This window comes from Salvelinus namaycush, chromosome 27 (assembly GCF_016432855.1).
Source record: "Salvelinus namaycush isolate Seneca chromosome 27, SaNama_1.0, whole genome shotgun sequence".
NCBI classification, from domain to species: domain Eukaryota; kingdom Metazoa; phylum Chordata; class Actinopteri; order Salmoniformes; family Salmonidae; genus Salvelinus; species Salvelinus namaycush.
The window spans coordinates 18996734-19011301 of NC_052333.1; the positions used below are offsets into that span (position 1 = coordinate 18996734).

Here is a 14568-nt window from a genome sequence, read left to right on the forward strand (position 1 = left end):
ATCCTGGCTGGAAGGGATCGCCTCCCATGGGAACAGCTGGAGGCACTGAGGAGAGCAGAGGCAATCGGAGAAGGGAACCGGCGTTATGAGGGGACGCGTCTTGCACGGAAGCCCGAAAAGCCCGTGAGTACTACCCAAAAATTTCATGGGGGGGGGCTAAGAGGTAGTGGGCCAAGGGCAGGTAGGAGACCTGCGCCCACTTACCAGGCTAACCGTGGAGAGCGGGAGTACGGGCAGACACCGTGTTACGCAGTAGAGCGCACGGTGTCTCCTGTACGTGTGCATAGCCCAGTGCGGGTTATTCCACCTCCCCGCACTGGTAGGGCTAGATGGAGCATTGAGCCAAGCGCCATGAAGCCGGCTCTACATATCTGGCCACCAGTACGTCTCCTTGGGCCGGCTTACATGGCACCAGCCTTACGCATGGTGTCCCCGGTTCGCCTACATAGCCCGGTGCGGGTTATTCCACCTCCCCGCACTGGTCGGGCGACGGGGAGCATTCAGCCAGGTAAGGTTGGGCAGGCTCAGTGCTCAAGGGAGCCAATACGCCTGCACGGTCCGGTATTTCCGGCGCTACCTCCCCGCCCCAGCCCAGTACCACCAGTGCCTACACCACGCACCAGGCTTCCAGTGCGTTTCCAGAGCCCTGTTCCTCCTCCACGCACTCTCTCTATGGTGCGTGCCTCCAGTCCGGTGCCTCCAGTTCCGGCACCACGCACTAAGCCACCTGTGCGTCTCCAGAGCCCTGTACACACTGTTCCTTCTCCCCGTACTCGTCCTGATGTGCGTGCACTCAGCCCGGTGCCACCAGTGCCGGTACCACGCACCAGGCATATAGTAGGCTTTGAGAGTCCAGTGTGCCCTGTCCCTGCTCCCCGCACTAGGCTTGAAGTGCGTGTCTCCAGTCCGGTGCCTCCAGTTCCGGCACCACGCACCAGGCCTACAGTGCGTCTCAGCCGGCCAGAGTCTGCCGTCTGCCCAACGGCGCCTGAACTGTCCGTCTGCCAAGCACCGCATGAACTGCCCGTCTGCCATGAGCCTACAGAGCCTTCCGCCAGACAGGAGCAGCCAAAGCCTTCCGCCAGACAGGATCAGTCTGAGCCATCCGTCTCCGCAGCGCCATCTGAGCCATCCGTCTCTGCAGCGCCATCTGAGCCATCCGTCTCCTCAGCGCCATCTGAGCCATCCGTCTCCCCAGCGCCATCTGAGCCATCCGTCTCCCCAGCGCCGTCTGAGCCATCCGTCTGTCCCGAGCCATTAGAGCCGCCCGTCTGTCCCGAGCCGTCAGAGCCGTTAGTCAGTCAGGAGCCGCTAGAGCCATTCGTCAGTCAGGATCTGCCAGAGCCGCCAACCAGACAGGATCTGCCAGAGCCGCCAACCAGACAGGATCTGCCAGGGCCGCCAACCAGACAGGATCTGCCAGAGCCGCCAACCAGACAGGATCTGCCAGAGCCGCCAACCAGACAGGATCTGCCAGAGCCGCCAACCAGACAGGATCTGCCAGAGCCGTCAGTGAGCCATGAGCGTCCAGAGCCGTCAGTCAGCCATGAGCGTCCAGAGCCGTCAGCCAGCCATGAGCGTCCAGAGCCGTCAGCCAGCCATGAGCGTCCAGAGCCGTCAGCCAGCCATGAGCGTCCAGAGCCGTCAGCCAGCCATGAGCGTCCAGAGCCGTCAGCCAGCCATGAGCGTCCAGAGCCGTCAGCCAGTCATGAGCTGTCCCTCAGCCCAGAGCGGCTATTTGTCCAGAACTGCCCCTCAGTCCAGAGCTGTCTCTCTGTCCGGAGTTGCCCCTCTATCCTGAGCTACCTCTCTATCCTGAGCTACCTCTCTATCCTGAGCTATCCCTATGTCCTGAGCTATCCCTCTGTCCTGAGCTATCCCTCTATCCCGGTGCTGCCCCTTGTCTCGATGTTACCCAAAAGATTAAGTGGGTGTAATATGAGGGTGGTCATTTGTAGGGGGAGATGTAAGCTGGGATTGACTATGGTGGGGTGGGGACCTCGCCCTGAGCCTGAGCCACCACCGTGGTCAGATGCCCACCCAGACCCTCCCCTAGACTTTGTGCTGGTGCGCCCGGAGTTCGCACCTTAAGGGGGGGGTTATGTCACGTTCCTGACCTATTTCTGTTAGTTTGTTGTATGTGTTAGTTGGTCAGGACGTGAGTTTGGGTGGGCATTCTATGTTTTCTGTTTCTATGTTGGTTTAAGGGTTGCCTGGTATGGCTCTTAATTAGAGGCAGGTGTTTGGCGTTCCTCTAATTGAGAGTCATATTTAGGTAGGTTGTTTCACAGTGTTCGTTGTGGGTGGTTGTCTCCTGTGTCAGTGTTTGTCGCACCATACGGGATTGTTCGGTTTGTTTTGTACATCGTCATTTTGTGTAGTCTATTTTTCCCTGTTCGTGCGTTCTTCGTGTTTAATGTAAGTTCGTCGTCCAGGTCTGTCTACTCCGTTTGTTGTTTTGTTAGTTATAGTGAAGTTCGTGTTTTTTCGTCTTGTCTTTAAATAAATTATGTGTTCACAACCCGCTGCGCCTTGGTTCCCTCACTACTCCTCCTTTTCGGTTGAAGAGGAGGAGGACCACCGTTACACATTTTATGATGCTATTTCTAATATCTGTCGTGCATGTGAACTGGTCGTGGGCGCCCAAGTGTTTCTGGCTATTGTGGCTACGCTAATATAACGCTACATTTTGTTTTCGCTGTAAAACATTTAATAAATCGGAAATATTGTCTGGAATCACAAGATGCCTGTCTTTCAATTGCTGTACACTATGTATTTTTCAGAAATGTTTTATGATGAGTAATTAGGTATTTGACGTTGGTGTCTGTAAATATTATGGCTGCTTTCGGTGCAATTTCTGATTGTAGCTGAAATGTAAACTATGATTTATACCTGAAATATGCAAATTTTTCGAACAAAACATATGCTATACAATAAATATGTTATCAGACTGTCATCTGATGAAGTTGTTTCTTGGTTAGTGGCTATTTATATCTTTATTTGGTCGAATTTGTGATAGCTACTGATGGAGTAAAAAACTGATGGAGTAAGAATAGTGGTGTCTTTTGCTAACGTGGTTAGCTAATAGATTTACATATTGTGTCTTCCCTGTAAAACATTTTAAAAATCGGACATGTTGGCTTGATTCACAAGATGTGTACCTTTCATCTGGTGTCTTGGACTTGTTAATGTGTGAAAGTTAAATATTTAAAAAAAATATCTTTTGAATTTCGCGCCCTGCACTTTGAGCTGGCTGTTGTCATAAGTGTACCGACGTCGGGCTTGCACGCCAAACAGGTTAACTGGTTTTTCTTTTTTGTAGCTAATTATTTTTGATTTGATTCAAAGAAACCTATGTTGTGATTTTATTGTATTTCATCAATAAATGTTCTATTTTGTTCAATGATTCCACTGTGTCTGTAGTATTCTCTCTACTAGTCCTTTTACAGTGATGTATTTACGTGTAGTAGCATAATGAAACATGTATCACATATTTTGTACTACAATATTTAATGATTGTACGAACAACTACACAGTGAAACTATCGGTATCTTGTGTGTGGGTGATCTAAATGAATGTTCCTATGGTATTTAATGATACATTTGTTATTTGAACCAATGATTCTGCAAGTGCAAGAATTATTTAAAGATATGAAAGCACAATGCAATGTTTTGAACATTGGACAGCCAGTGTTACTGTCACGTTCTGACCATAGTTCTTTTGTGTTTTCTTTGTTTTAGTGTTGGTCAGGACGAGAGCTGAGTGGGCATTTCTATGTTGTGTGTCTAGTTTTCCTGTTTCTGTGTTTGGCCTGATATGGTTCCCAATCAGAGGCAGGTGTTAGTCGTTTGTCTCTGATTGGGAGCCATATTTAGGTAGCCTGTTTTGTGTTGGGTTTTGTGGGTGGTTGTCTTCTGTCTTTGTGTCTATGCACCAGATAGGACTGTTTCGGTTTTTTCACATTTATTTTGTTTTGTATTTTGTAGTGTTCACGTTTATCGTCTTTAATTAAACATGATGAACACTAACCACGCTGCGCTTTGGTCCTCTCCTTCGTCCACAGAAGAAAGCCGTTACAGTTACAAGTGATGACCGTTTTGTGTCTAGAGTTTTGAAAAATGACCACAAGGTTCTGAAATTAGTGCCAAAGTGATTGTTAAAAACTGTAAGATGCATATTTTGTTCCTGTGTAAAAAAACACAGAATTCCCTAAGTTTAACTTGCCATATACTAGTCTGTGGAGCGAAAGCTGGACTTAGTCTTTTTTTTTTTTGATTTTTAGAAAAACATCCAAAATGACCAGTGTGCCTTGAATTCTGAATAAATCACAGACAGTATCACCAGCAAAGCACCCCAACACCATCACACCTCCTCCTCCATGCTTCATGTGGGAACCACACATGCAAAGATCATCCATTCACCTACTCTGCGTCTCACAAAGACGCGGCGGTTGGAACCGAAAATCTAATTTGGACTCATCAGAGCAAAGGACAGATTTCCACCGGTCTAATGTTCATTGCTCATGTTTCTTGGATCAAGCAAGTCTCTTCTTAATATTTCTGTCCTTTAGTAGTTGTTTCTTTGCAGAAATTGGACCATGAAGGCCTGATTCACGCAGTCTCCTTGAGGTGTGTCTTACTTGAACTCTGTGAAGCCAATATTTGGGCTGCAATTTCTGAGGCTGGTAACTCTAATGAACTTATCCTCTGCAGCAGAGGTAACTTTGGGTCTTCTTTTCCTGTGGCGGTCCTCATGAGAACCAGTTTCATCATAGCACCCAAGCTAATTTGCTAGCTACTTCCAGACATCTAAGTGAGAGAGAGAACAGCTCACAGAACATTACCCTAGCAGAGCTGGTTAGGCTATTATGTTATCCAGAGTGTTGGTGACTGCAACTGTGCTGTCAGATTGTCCATTTGTAAATTCAGAGCGTTTCGTGTTCAGAGCGCACAGAGGACGCGCTGGCCGCTGAGTTTACTGACGTTTACTGGCACCGGCCATATTCAACGGGTGTTGAGCGTTTGTAAATTCATCAGTTATTCTGCGCTCTCTGGCACATTCAGACGAGAGTGCTCTGAAATCGGAGTAGATGGACAGACTGAATTTACGAACTCACCCGAAATGGTTACTTGCATAGTGGAGACTTTGTTAAGACATGTAGCTAGCTAGCTAGGTAAACAATGAACCATAAATACAACACATGACGTTACTACCCTGCATGAATCTGCAGGTAGCTAACCAACCAGGATCAATGTTAGCTAGCTAACATTAGGCTATAGCTAGCCAAGTAAATGGCTCTTTCTGTCAAAATTTGAAATATGTCATATCTGATAATGTAGCTAGCCAGACTATCTTACCCATGTACATCATTCTTGGTTGGACGTGTCTCCTGTCGGATGCCATGGTTGCCCTTAGTGTGAAGATGTAATCCGATACCACTGATTTCAAAACTCAGTCCTCCAGAAAGTGGAGAGCAACACTTATGCAGTTTTAATACACAATAAAAAAAAATGTAAAGCTGCGTTAGACAGGATGATCTAGACATACTGACCAGCTCAAATAGACAGAAGCATGCTACAGTATATGGCAGACCAATCCAAACTCATCTCTCGACATGTCCAGCCCACTCATTATTTCAGCCAATCATGGCTACCGGGAAGGTTGCTCCCTTTTTCTTTGGCTAAACCAACTAGGCTCGTAATTTAACAGTGTTATTCATATTTACAGATGGCATACACGTTTGTATGTTCGAGAAGGCATTTCTGCCCAAAAACGCATTTAGATTATTTTTTTAAGTTTACGTTCTCACGGTTAGCCTGTGAAGTAGTGACCGTGACATATGCCTAGTTTCCTAAAACGGGTCACAACTGATTGGCTCAAATTCAATATGGAAAGAAATTCCACAAATGAACTTTTAACGAGGCACACCTCTTAATTGAAATGCATTCCAGGTGACTACCTCATGAAGCTGGTTGAGAGAATGCCAAGAGTGTGCAAGGCTGTCATCAAGGCAAAGGGTGGCTACTTTGAAGAATCTCATATATAAAATATATTTAGATTTGTTTAACACTTTTTTGGTTACTACATGATTCCGTATGTGTTATTTCATAGTTTTGATGTCTTCACTATTATTCTAAAATGTAGAAAATAGTAAAAATAAAGAAATCACTGGAATGAGTAGGTGTGTCCAAACTTTTGACTGGTACTGTATGTAAAACTTTATGAGCTGGATTGCCTGTCTTTACAATTCATTTATTTTCGTTTGCACTCGTTAGCATATTTAGCTAACATCCTCCATGGAAATTTGCTATTACCTGTGCTCATTTTGTTAGCATTCTGGTAATCAACACCCAATGCGCTTTTTTTTGTTGCACCCCCTTGTGTACTAAACCGGTAATACCATAAATCCCGGGGTGAGAGAAGGACGGTATGACGATATGAAAATCTGGAATCCCCTAGCTCCACCGGGTGCCACTCACCCTAACCCTCACCTGGTTATAGAGCCATATTACTGTCAATGTAGCATTAGCACAGCATTGTCTCTCCCCTGGTATTTGCTGGGCCTGGAAGGTGCTAACGGCGTAGCATTAGAAATATAATTACTATACTGTATGTGTTAACACAGCAGATGTATTGTTAGCGCTCACCTGGTATTCGCTGGGCCAGAATGTGCTGACGGCTAGCTCCACCTGGTGCCACTGGCGTCCATGTGACCCGGAGACGTTCCACACGGCACTGCCCCACAGCCCCCCGTTGACCCGGATGTAGAGCTGCAGGTCCCCGGGGGAGTGGCCGTCGCGGCTGTACAGGAAGTAGCTGAACTGGATGCAGTGCGTGTCGTTCTCACTCAGCGAATGGAGGAGGAGGTGGGCCCGCTGCCCCGCGGCATGCTGGGACGAGTTCACCATCATGAACGAGCCTAGGGGAGAGGAGGGAGAGGAGGGAGGAGACCGGGTCAGATGATTATAACACAATTCCTGTCAACAGAGACGTGACTTTAGGGAAATCTCCTTCATGATTTGAGCAATAGTCTGAGTTGAGGTAAAGCCTGAGCATACATACCAAGTTAGGATTCAACCCTCTACCTTTCTCTGCTCTACCTCCGTCTCTACCACAGGCGGCCGGTAAGCACCTTAATTGGAGAGTACGGGCTCATAATAATGGATGGAACGGAATAAATGTAATGGTATTGAATACATCAAACACATCCTTTGAAACCATTCCAGACATTATTATGAGCAGTCCTCCCCCAGCAGCCTGCTCTAGTCCCTACCTCTCTTTACTTCTCTCTTCCTCTCTCTGGCCCTCTAAGGGCTTCTTTGTCTGCCATAAGGCCTCAGATGTCCCCTGTTCAAAGCTATGTGTGGTGGACAGACAGCGGGGCTGTAGCCTGTTGCCTGGCCATCACACGGGTGTCAAACAGACAACCTGACAAACAAAGACAGATATTTGCCTTTACAGCTGTCCACACACCGCAATGGAGGAGAGAGAGTGAGAGAGAGATATCAACAGAAAGAGAATGACTAAAAGAAAAAGAGAACGAGTGATAGGGAGATGTCCATGTTGATCACACCAGATTGGGGACAGTGTTCATGAGGGAATCACAACAGAGTATTATTCTAACCCTTCTAAACCTTTCTAATCTTCTAAAAATGATCACTGTGTCACAGTATTGGATCCTGTTCCCGAAGGAATCTTCTAAGTGCTTTAAAGACACGGCTGTAGTGTATTCCCTATGGAAGGGCAGGGCAGGTTGGGTAATGTAGTTGAATGAGTGTGTAATCAGGGACTCAGTGCCGTTTCACTCCAACTACCATTAATCACACTGACACTGTTATTAGGCTGCAATGGCAACCTAGGGAATACTTTGAACACCAGAGAGTATGCACGCACACACGCACACATGTGCACACACACACGCACACACGCACACACGCACACACACACACACACACACAAACACAAAGTGCGATGGGCTCAGGTCCAAATCCCGCGGAGTGAGAGCTCCCCTCCCTCCTTTCTCCTCCTCCTTTTCCCTCTCTCCTTCTCCCTCTCTCCTTGGCAGGTAGAGTGATTAAGATACTAGAGCTCCTTGGGGACCTTATCTCTCTGTCCCTGGCCTCAGCCTGGCGCTGGCTGCCTTCATAGGGAGGAGGTACAGCATGTGACCTGTCTTTATAGCTTCAACACTGTGACCTCAACATGCCTTTCAGACAGGCTGCCTTTCCTCATTGCATTTCCTCATCACCTTGCTCTCGGGTTGCACAATTCCAGTAACTTTCCCAAAATGAAATAGTTTTCCAGAAATCCTGGTTGAAGGATTCAGGATTTCCTGCTTATTTCCTCCTGATTCTGGGAATCTTCCATCCAGGATTTCTGAAAAACCTGGGAATTTTGCAACCCTACTTGCCCATATCAGAGAAGAAAAACACACCCAATAGAAGGTAACACAGACAAAAGCTGGTGCTGGTTCAATGAAACCCTGGTCTTGTCAGTTTGCTTTGCTTGCTCATCCAAAGGGGAGGAGTCACAGTCAGAACAAGGAAGAAAAGTAAGAAAGTTCAGAGTCCTTCGCATCAAAAGTTTTGATTCCCCAAACCAACCATGACCTACATCAGCCAGGTCACAGCACAGGGCTGCTCAGTGTTAAAAAACCTCTTACTGTCTCAAAACCTTGAATCCGCTCTACTGTCCAAAACATCCCTACATCCCTTTCCTCTCTCTTTCCTGATCCGTCTGGACAAAACATCCCTCCGGTCTCTTTTCTCATCCTCTCCTATCCTCTCTTCCCTGACCCCGACCCTGAACCCAGCCTGGACAGAACTGTCAAGCTTTCAGTAAATTCCTACTAGCAGCTTCTCTTTCTCAGGGGAACTCGCAGGCAGCATTCTCAGAAAACATTGATCTTCCCCTTGCTTTCCTTAGAGTCTCACCAACATCCAGAGCTGGACCAGGGCAGGCATTGACTTGGCCTGTACTGGCCCCTGGGCCCTCACTGCCACCATGCCTCTGATGTGTGGAGACTCCTGAAAGCTCGTGGGGCCAGGAGGCTAAATTGCTTTTCTCGCTAGATCAGCACAACACTGAACTACCTCTCCCTTCCCTGTTTGAGATTTGAGACGAGGTAACATGCCTATGTGTGCGAGAGGGAGATCTGCTATGGGGAGGGTATGAGATGAGTGCTATGACCAAAAGTTAGACAACAAAGATATTAGCTGGAATTTAATTGACCCTGCCATAGCAATGTTAACGCATTGTCTTGTTTACAAACTGCAACACAATCTCATAAAATTATTACTCTGAAAACAGGAAGATTCTAGTTGTTGAACAGTGGTGGAAGAGAGATTTAGAGAACAATTGAAGATTAAAATATGTCTAACTAATTCTGATAGGCCTTGGAGCCAGTATGGAAATCAAATTAAGATGCATTCGAGTCTATCTATCTATGCATTACATTATTACACTGACTGAGGCAGCTATACCTCTATCTCACTGTTGAAAGCCACCTAGTGGTGACTTAGGAAAGGACTACGGCATCCATATTAGGAAATCCATCCGTTATCAGATGAAACTCAACTGACAAATGAGGGACTTCCTAAGATGGAGTCTGTAAGCGACAAACAAACAAATCACGGAATCATATTATTTTTCATCAAGAGCTACTATGATGAACTGTCTGGGACATCTCTTTCAGAGAGTGTTAAAGCTCAAGGTGAGTGTAAAGACATGGGTTCATTTCTGCTAAACATACCAAATGGTCATAATTCACCTGAGCTTGCTTGAGTCAGTTAATTTGATTAATGCCTCAATTAGCACGTCATTGATAACATTTCTATTAAATAAATGCCTTCTGATAACCTTCCGTGTCCATCCTTGAGGAGCAAGACACACATACAGACACATAGAGGCAAGCGCACACACATTGAGAGGCAAACACACACAGAAACATAACTAACTTGGGTTAAAAATATAAATCCATAAAGGCAGATAAGGCTCCATCTATTTCCTCTGGGACCCTGGCTAGCCCTGCCAAGGATGAGGGAATACACACACATACAATCACATAACACATACACACACACCCACACACACACACAAGGGAACATACATTAAGAGATTAGCGCACAGCCACGAATCCCTGCACTTCCTATCAGAACGTCAGATATAGCGTAGGATGGGACCCAGAGTCACAAGTGTCACTGCTTTTATCACACACACACCAGGAGGAAGGGGAGGAGGAGGGAGAGGCAGGAAGGGAGAGAAAGGGATATAGAAGGGAGAGAAGGAAAAGAGAGAGAGAGTGATAGAGATGAGGAAGAAAGAGGGGGTGGGAGAGGTAGGAAGGGAAAGAAAGAGATATAGAAGAGAGAGAAGAAAAAGAGAGAGAGAGAGAAAAGAGAGAAGGAGAAGAGAGAGGGAGGGAGGGTAAGGGAGAGAGAGAGATAGAGAAGGAGAAGAGAGAGGGAGGATAAGGGAGAGAGAGAGATAGAGAAGGAGAAGAGAGAGGGAGGGTAAGGGAGAGAGAGAGAGATAGAGAAGGAGAAGAGAGAGGGAGGGTAAGGGAGAGAGAGAGAGATAGAGAAGGAGAAGAGAGAGGGAGGGTAAGGGAGAGAGAGAGAGATAGAGAAGGAGAAGAGAGAGAGAGGGTAAGGGAGAGAGAGAGAGATAGAGAAGGAGAAGAGAGAGGGAGGATAAGGGAGAGAGAGAGAGATGGAGAAGGAGAAGAGAGAGGGAGGGTAAGGGAGAGAGAGAGAGATAGAGAAGGAGAAGAGAGAGGGAGGGTAAGGGAGAGAGAGAGAGATAGAGAAGGACAATAGAGAGGGAGGGTAAGGGAGAGAGAGAGAGATAGAGAAGGAGAAGAGAGAGGGAGGGTAAGGGAGAGCGAGAGATAGAGAAGGAGAAGAGAGAGGGAGGGTAAGGGAGAGAGAGAGAGGTAGAGAAGGAGAAGAGAGAGGGAGGGTAAGGGAGAGAGAGAGAGTTAGAGAAGGAGAAGAGAGAAGGAGGGTAAGGGAGAGAGAGAGAGATAGAGAAGGAGAAGAGAGAGGGAGGGTAAGGGAGAGAGAGAGATAGAGAAGGAGAAGAGATAGCAAGGGTAAGGGAGAGAGAGAGAGGAAGCGAGATAGCGAGGGTAAGGGAGAGAGAGAGAGGAAGCGAGATAGCGAGGGTAAGGGAGAGAGAGAGAGGAAGCGAGATAGCGAGGGTAAGGGAGAGAGAGAGAGGAAGCGAGATAGCGAGGGTAAGGGAGAGAGAGAGAGGAAGCGAGATAGCGAGGGTAAGGGAGAGAGAGAGAGGAAGTGAGATAGCGAGGGCCTCAACGTTTGTTGCCTTTATTTTTATATTTCTCCCTCCACCATTTTTCTGAAGCGTTTCTGCCTTTGCTCCCATCAATAATGTTTTGTATAACTCAGCCAATCCATATAAGCCAGAAAATTCCATCGTTCACAGTATTAGTTCAATGACTTCCTGTTATTTTGAATCATCTTGATGTTGGTGTGAGTCCAATTGGCCTTGATTATTGTGTGTGTGTGTGTGTGTGTGTGTGTGTGTGTGTGTGTGTGTGTGTGTGTGTGTGTGTGTGTGTGCGTGTGCGTGTGCGTGTGCGTGTGCGTGTGCGTGTGCGTGTGCGTGTGTAAGAAAGAAGGTCAGCCTGGAATTTTCTGTTTTTGTATTTTTCTGTTTCATTTGTTTGTGTTTTAGTTGTTTTATATTGTAACCTCAGGCTACCCTCACCTCTGATGATCTCTGAAGGGCGGTAGAGGTGGTGATTGGGAACTCGCAGACTTGACTTGCTGTTTGTCTTTGCGCGTGTTGCTGCATTGTGTAATCTGTATCGCTGGTTGGCAGGGTACTGAGGTCGCAGGCCTGTGCTATGTTTGTTGTGTTCACTGGGGCCGAAAGGCACCGATGCAGATTCTGCCATTTACAAAGTGACACAGTGCTTATGCTGTGGAAATGGGAAATGGGCTAACCAACACCAGCTGCTCATGAATGTGACATAGAGAGAGAGACTCTAGCTACACACACACACACACACACACACACACACAACTAACTTCCGTACACAAACAATCAGAGTCCGTCTGGCAGATAACGTGATTCCCAGGGTGAGGGTCGGGATCCAAACAGACGACTGGGACTCGGTTCAAAAACATGCAATCATTACTAAACTTCAAGGTATTGACTTGATATTGATACTATATAACGAATGACACAGCCTCTTCCGCTGGCATAGTAAATATCACAGCTAGTCACTGTAAGCAAGGCTATACTGTAGTTATACCAGCATTGTCAACAAACACACACACTCTGTCTCTTTCTCTCTGTTCTGATAACATTTGGGCTGACACTACTGACTCCCCTCTCTTTCTCAACTCAGCACCAGTGAATGTATTAAGGAATTCTCTCTCTCTCTCTCTCTCTCTCTCTCTCTCTCTCTCTCTCTCTCTCTCTCTCGTTCATTCTCTAAAAGCCTGCAAGGTACTGAGATGAAACAAGTGGTAGATCACACATGTTAGACGAAGGGAATGAGAGAAATAAAGAGAGAGGAGAGAGCTTCTGGGAAGGAGAGGAGTGTTACAGTATGGAGATGCTTTGGCAGACAGGGGGAGGGGTTGGAGAGGGTTTCGGGTCACTGGCTGGGTGGTTGGTGGCTCGGTGGGTGGCTGGCTGGGTTGCTGGCTGGCTGGGTTGCTGGCTGGCTGGCTGGCTGGCTGGCTGGCTGGGTGAGTGGCTGACTGGCTGGCTGGCTAGTAAATCAATATTGATTTCTGCAGAGAGAAGATACCCTGCCTGCCATCCTCAGTCCAATAGACACTACTCATATCCACTCATGCCTGTATGGCTGCTCACTTTGTATTTTTCACCCCCCCAAAAAAACATCTATAAATCACTATGCCCTTTCCTTGATCTCTTGGCTCATAATGGATATGATTGAATACATGGTGACATCCAGAACCAGCTTGTACAATCTGTACTGTAACAAGGATCTGGAAACAGGAGAACGAGACATTCTCTTGAATTAGTGTATTTTTCTAAAACCACAGCGGAGACACAGAAACACCTCAGACATCAGGTCTCTGTGGAGAGGAGACATGGAGGAAGAAAGAAGACACTAACCATGTCCTGTAAGGAGACTGGGTTGGGTGGGAAGAGGGGGAGCTATTACAGGGCTCTGCAACACGTGTTCCCAGGTAGAATAACCTGACGCTGGTTGATAAAAACAGCCCTGAGAGGAGAGAAGAACTGTATGGAACAGCCCCTTTCTCTGTCTGTCCGTCTGTCCCTCTCTGACTATCAGTGGCACTGCAGTGCGGTTGATGCTCAGCCCAGGTATGAGGTCTGCCAGTATGGACCAGGGCCCAGTGCTTCCCCTACTTCCCATCCTCCCCCCACATCCAGTCGGTGTGATAAGACTATCAGTTACAGCCCTGCTGAGTGCCCGCATGTATGTGCATCTGGAGTAGAGCAGGGAGTTGCAGAGAGAGAGGAAGCGAGAGCAGAGAGAGAGAGAGAGAGCAGAGAGAGAGAGGGAGAGAGAGCAGAGAGAGAGTGAAGAGAGAGAAGAGAGAGAGCAGAGATAGCAGAGAGAGAGAGGGAGGGCAGAGAGAGAGAGAGAGAGAGAGAGAGAGAGAGAGAGAGAGAGAGAGAGAGAGAGAGAGAGAGAGAGAGAGAGAGAGAGGGAGGGCAGAGAGAGCAGAGAGAGAGAGGGAGGGCAGAGAGAGCAGAGAGAGAGAGGGAGAGCAGAGAGAGCAGAGAGAGAGAGAGAGAGAGAGATAGAGAGAGCAGAGAGCTGAGTTGCATGCAGGCCCCACATAGATCTGAAAGAATTAGATAGGTATACGCAATATCACAGTAGCTCTTTACTTGGATGAGCCAGATAGGATTTTCGCTATATTATGTATCCAGTCCCATGTGCCTAAGGGGTACGGATAGAGGTTAATTCTAGAAAGAGATAAAGGGTATATCCTACACCCCTCTTCACCCAAATAAGTATAACATCTGCTTGACCCCAAGCAGACACCATGGAGGGGTCTTATGAGTGTGAGAGAGGAGGGTAGCGAGACTGAATAGGGGCTAGGCTTAGGGGTCAAGTAATCTGAACCCGAGTGCATCAACTTGACATTATACCATAGTAAGTGTCAATCTGTGGCCTACATCTTCACCACAATAATATTAATCAGATCCAAACCAGTAAGTTGTCTTGAATATATCTAGCAACAAGTAATAACTGTTGGGTTAGTTGCATGTTTTGGACTTTAGGGGGCACACTCTACTTGCCCTATAGACCTTAGCGTTCTCTTCTCTAAAGGAGGATATGCCAACGCTACAATTGCCTGCGTCTCTCTTTAATCCTGTGCCAGAACACACGGCACGCTTTAAAACATAAGGTGGTTTACATTTGAAATCTATCACTGAATCAATGGGGTGAATTTGGGGCACCAGTCAAATCTCATTGAATCAAATCAAATGATTTCAATCCCGTTGAGAGAGCAGAGAGAGCAGCTCAACGGCCCAGAAAGACACAAAAGGCTGAATGTGCACTTTTCTCGCAAACAGAAAGCATCCAAT

At 47.0% G+C, this 14568-nt stretch overlaps 1 protein-coding gene across 1 annotated transcript in view; it reads right to left on the bottom strand.

Annotated features, from left to right (window-relative positions):
- LOC120022285 (receptor-type tyrosine-protein phosphatase U-like) overlaps window positions 1–11920 on the bottom strand; it is a 139766-nt gene extending 127846 nt beyond the window's left edge. The window contains exons 1-2 of the mRNA XM_038966186.1: window positions 11731–11920; window positions 6648–6919 (exon numbers count right to left, since the gene is read on the bottom strand). Of these exons, the coding sequence (XP_038822114.1) occupies window positions 6648–6919; window positions 11731–11920 (462 nt within the window). The remainder of the gene's footprint in view (window positions 1–6647; window positions 6920–11730) is intronic.
- Window positions 11921–14568: the final 2648 nt, after the last annotated feature.